Below are 4,182 nucleotides of genomic sequence, written 5' to 3'. Positions count from 1 at the left end.
TGACGTTTCCCATAATTAGAAAACCATTAATCAAATATGAGGCTTCAATACAAGTCTAACACATGCACCACTGCAGGGGTGAATCATTTTAAAGTATTAGGAAATGACATCATAATGCCTTGTCAAGACCCACATGGGAACTACCTCAGAGTCGTGCATGCAATAGGAATAGAAAGTGAAGGAACAAGAAAAGAATGAAAGGAGATACACATGAGTAAGTCCTTCAGGATCTGGTTTCAACATAATTAAGTGGGCTCATTTTCTTGGTTACTTTTATGATTCAAATTTTATTTAGTCTTCTCATCCACCTCCTTCCAGTCAATGGACACAGGGCTACAATAGGCCTGGGTACCTTAAGCACATGTTGTGCCTAATTCCAGTTATCTCGTTCACCAGCTGTCATTCTCTTCTACACAGTCTATGATATTTTTATATCTCCATCCATACTACCATGCATATTTGGGGTAATAAAGCCATTGATTGAAATCAACATATGTTTTTGTTGATGAGGGGGAGAATACCAGGAATAAAAAGTGGGCTATAGGATCATATAACCTATCACAAGACCAAGAAAACTTCTGCCACAGGTTCTGTGATGTCACTTTCCTAACAAATGAGAAAGCATGTAGGAAAAATAAAAGTAAAACTGAAAGGTGGACCAGAAATAAGAATAGATGAAAGACAGAAAATTACAAGAAAATGTGAAATTTCTTTGAAACTTCAAAACTCTATTGGTATTCGAATGTCATTGCAAAAATCATGCCAAGTACAACAGAATATCAACTCTGAGTAATGACTACCATCATCCTCACTGTTTTTGCAGTCTTTCAAGCAGTTAGTCTCTGCAGTCTCTGGGTTATCCACTGTGGGAAAGAAAAGCAGAAAGAAGATGTCATTTGGAAATCCAGGTTATAGGCCCTGGGTGAACCAAGAACATATTAAAGGAAGCAATATTTCTTGTATAGCAAGTATCAGCTTCACAATGGCATTCTTGTCACTTGCTCCTAAGACATATCTAGCAAGATTCCTACCTCCAGGAAACTTTACTGCAGGGGGAAATATGCACTTGGTGGTAAGTTTGACATTTGAGGTGCTGATTCACACAGTAGCCCCTCCCTTTCAGGAACACAGGCACAACACATTTGCTGGGAACCTGCTAGGTTCCAGGCTCTGTGGGAAGTACTAAAGTTCTAGAGTGGTAAGCATCTGTATCTTCTCTGAAAGACCAGGTAGCAACAACAGGCAGAATTTACCATAATAGATGTTATGAAATGGATTAGGAAGACTCTGGGGACATAGAGGGGATTCATGTGGAAAATAAGAAAGGCCAGACAAAGCTTCCAGAGCAATAAACTCTAGGATGGGTGAGAAGTTTGATCATGAGGAAAGCACAACAGAGGCCACAGGGAAGAGTAAGAGAAATGCCACAATAAGTGAACCAAGCACTTAATAGCCTTTGGGTCCTCAATAGCAGGCAGGATTGAGCTCAGGAGAATCAGGAAGCAGGGAGTACAATGACGGGGAAGAGTTTCAGTACATTCAACCGACCTCACACTTAATTTAAGAATTCCCCAACTGAGATGACTGCATAACATTGCTCGAAACTTCAGGCCTGGATCTCGCATGATGCTTCCTACGGGCACCACATTTGAAAGGAAGGGGGCTTGAGCCCTGAAGGAGAAGGGGAATCTCACAGCTCTCACTGGATCACTGAACTACTTACCAGTATACGGCCAAGCCCAGACCCTCCGGATCATACAAGATTCACGCTCCCCAGTTGTGCAGTTTTTCATCTCATAGTCACATATCCGATGTGTATATTGAGGACACTTCCTACATTGCAGAGTTAGAGCTGCAAGGAGAAAGGTTGCGCAGAGTGAAGGGAAGCATCATTGCGTCCCTGTCACTTCCCAAAGAGAGCAAAGATCTCCAAACGACCTGGGAGTTTACCTGCAGGTTTTATCATGAGTAATATGCTCCAGGCAACATGTGTTGATATCACAGACTGAGCAGGAGAAATTAAGCAGGTGATCTAATTTCTCCCTGTAGGGGTAAGGAATGGAGGGACTCTCAGGCAGGGAGAACTAACACTTAGCACAGAACCACTGTCCATGCTCCATCTTCTAGCTTACCACAGTGATGGTATACAGAATGAAAAATGCAGACTTGCTCAGTTATGAAATCCTGGGCTAAAATTGCAGGGCTGTGAACAGGGTGTATAGTGCTCGCTTGACTGAGAGTATCTTATTACAACTCCACAGATAAACCATAGCCTGAGAGCATATAGGACCAAAAAAGTTCTATCAGGTCTCCAGTGGAGGACAGAAGGAGGGAACAACCCAGGATATTAAGAGGGTACAAGTAGTTGGGTGGCCAGGCCAGGCATAGAGGTTGTGTATATCTGAAACAGGACCATATTCATATTCCTCAAAAGCCCAGACAGACTTCACAGAAGCTCATGAGAATGGGGGAAACCAGGCCCTGCTTAAATATATGCCAGGGTCAAGCCTAGGCTGATGCCTTAACCATCATCAAACCACCACCCTAGGATTTACCAATTTCCATGCAGAGTAGAAAGAGACTTAGCTTCAGTAGGGTTTTCATTTTTTCTTGGCTGATTCTTAAAAGTAGTTGTGTCAAAGTACACAAATCACTTCAGCTTGATGATGGTATCACGCTAACTGCTAAGATCAACCCCCTAGTAATTTTATAATGCACTCTGAGAAGAACATTGGCCAGTGGATATCACTGATGTCAGAAGCAGATCCCAATCTATGCCCTTCCAACAATGGCAATACTCCAGATTTATCTTCCATGACCCATTTCTTCTCATTGCTCCCTCAGGCTCCCTTTATCTATGTTGCCCCAACTACAGATGACCTGAAGGGTAATCTAACCATTAGAAATTTATTTACTGCACAGCACACTATGCACCTACTTCTTTGGGGCAGGTAACATGTGGGCTATAAAGAGAAATGTAAATCAACCTTCTTCCCAACCAGAAAACAAAGTGATTTCAAGGAAAATAATGAGATCACAACAGATGCGTGCCAGTCACCCCTCTACATTCTGGCAGAAACGTGTGGGGCTTGGAAGAGAGAGGGTGAACTGGGTTTTGAGAAGGGAAAGTTTAAAGAATGGAAAAGAGTGTTCCAAGGGAAATACTTATTGGAAGCCAAACAGGGGTGGAGATTATACCATCTGGATGGCCCTTGGAGCCCACAGAATTAGTTGCCTGCAATGTATGCTCCCTGCTACTTGAAACCTTGGTACTTTAACCAGATTTCTTTTTTTTTTTTTTTTAAATTTGAAATCATGGCTATCTGGAAAAAGATAGTTTTGATGCTCTTCTAAACCACTTTTAGATTCACTCTCAAACACTTGAAGACATATTTCTATTCCTGCTTTTTCTAGTTTTACTAGGAAAATGAGGGAGTGTGCTGGCCATCAATGTGGGCCAGGTACCTGGTGGGAGATTTTATACACTGGCGCTACCATTGCATCTCTGGAATTGATGACATCCTGTGTTTTGTTCCTTCATATCTGTTCTCTGGTTGTGTCAAATCCTGTAGTGCTTTGTATTATCTTCCTATTGTACTGTCATTATCTGTGCTGATAACCTATCTGAGAAGAACCAGGTAGGCTTACACATACCTCTTCTATGGAGGCCTTCAGAACGCTCTGCAGACCAAACCACACTGGAAGATTAATACCTGCCTTATTTAGCTTTTTCTTCCTGTGACCTAATTATCAGAGAATACCAACTTACAGGAAGGAATGTTTATTTGGGTTCCAGAGGTCTCAGTCCATAGATGTCAACTCCAATTCTCTGGGCCCAAGGTGAGATAGCACATCATGGGGTAAGGGCCTAGCAGAGGACGGCTGCTCAGCTCATAGAGGGGTTAGAGTGCAGAAAGAGAGCGAGAGGGAAGACATACCCTTCAAGCGCCTCCAATGACACACCTTCTCCAGCCATGTTCCACCTGCCAACAGTTATCAGTCAGTTAGTCCATTCAAACTAGGATAGACTGATTGTATTACAGTTCTTAAAATCTAATCTCATCTCTGAATATTCTTTCATTAACAGGAGCTTTGAGGGGGTCACCTCATATTCAAGCAATAACATTACACTCCCGTTACAATGAGCTCATGTTCCTCTGACAATGCAAAATGCATTTAGAC

At 42.3% G+C, this 4,182-nt stretch overlaps 1 protein-coding gene across 1 annotated transcript; it reads right to left on the bottom strand.

Annotated features, from left to right (window-relative positions):
• Positions 1-495: 495 nt before the first annotated feature.
• On the bottom strand, positions 496-2,630 carry LOC306640243 (uncharacterized protein). The gene is made up of 3 exons (XM_079104348.1): positions 2,556-2,630; positions 1,724-1,852; positions 496-863 (listed from the first exon to the last, which is right to left on the bottom strand). Exons 1-3 carry the CDS (start codon positions 2,602-2,604, stop codon positions 721-723), a joined length of 321 nt encoding a protein of 106 aa, XP_078960474.1. The 5' UTR covers positions 2,605-2,630; the 3' UTR covers positions 496-720.
• Between the last annotated feature and the right edge of the window lie 1,552 nt (positions 2,631-4,182).

Source organism: Sciurus vulgaris (genome assembly GCF_902686455.1).
Source record: "Sciurus vulgaris genome assembly, chromosome: 11".
Classification (NCBI taxonomy): Eukaryota; Metazoa; Chordata; class Mammalia; order Rodentia; family Sciuridae; genus Sciurus; species Sciurus vulgaris.
The sequence above is the reverse complement of the archived record's forward strand: the minus strand, read 5'-3'. Positions and strand labels throughout refer to the sequence as shown.

Bases quoted from the DNA above. Each gene is read 5' to 3' on its own strand.
- LOC306640243 (XM_079104348.1), bottom strand. From the start codon at position 2,604: ATGAAAACCCTACTGAAGCTAAGTCTCTTTCTACTCTGCATGGAAATT. The intron at 1,853-2,555 runs GTAAATCCTAGG...TTCTCCTTGCAG, and splicing joins TCTACTCTGCATGGAAATTG to CTCTAACTCTGCAATGTAGG. The intron at 864-1,723 runs GTAAGTAGTTCA...TCTTTCCCACAG, and splicing joins CTGGGCTTGGCCGTATACTG to TGGATAACCCAGAGACTGCA.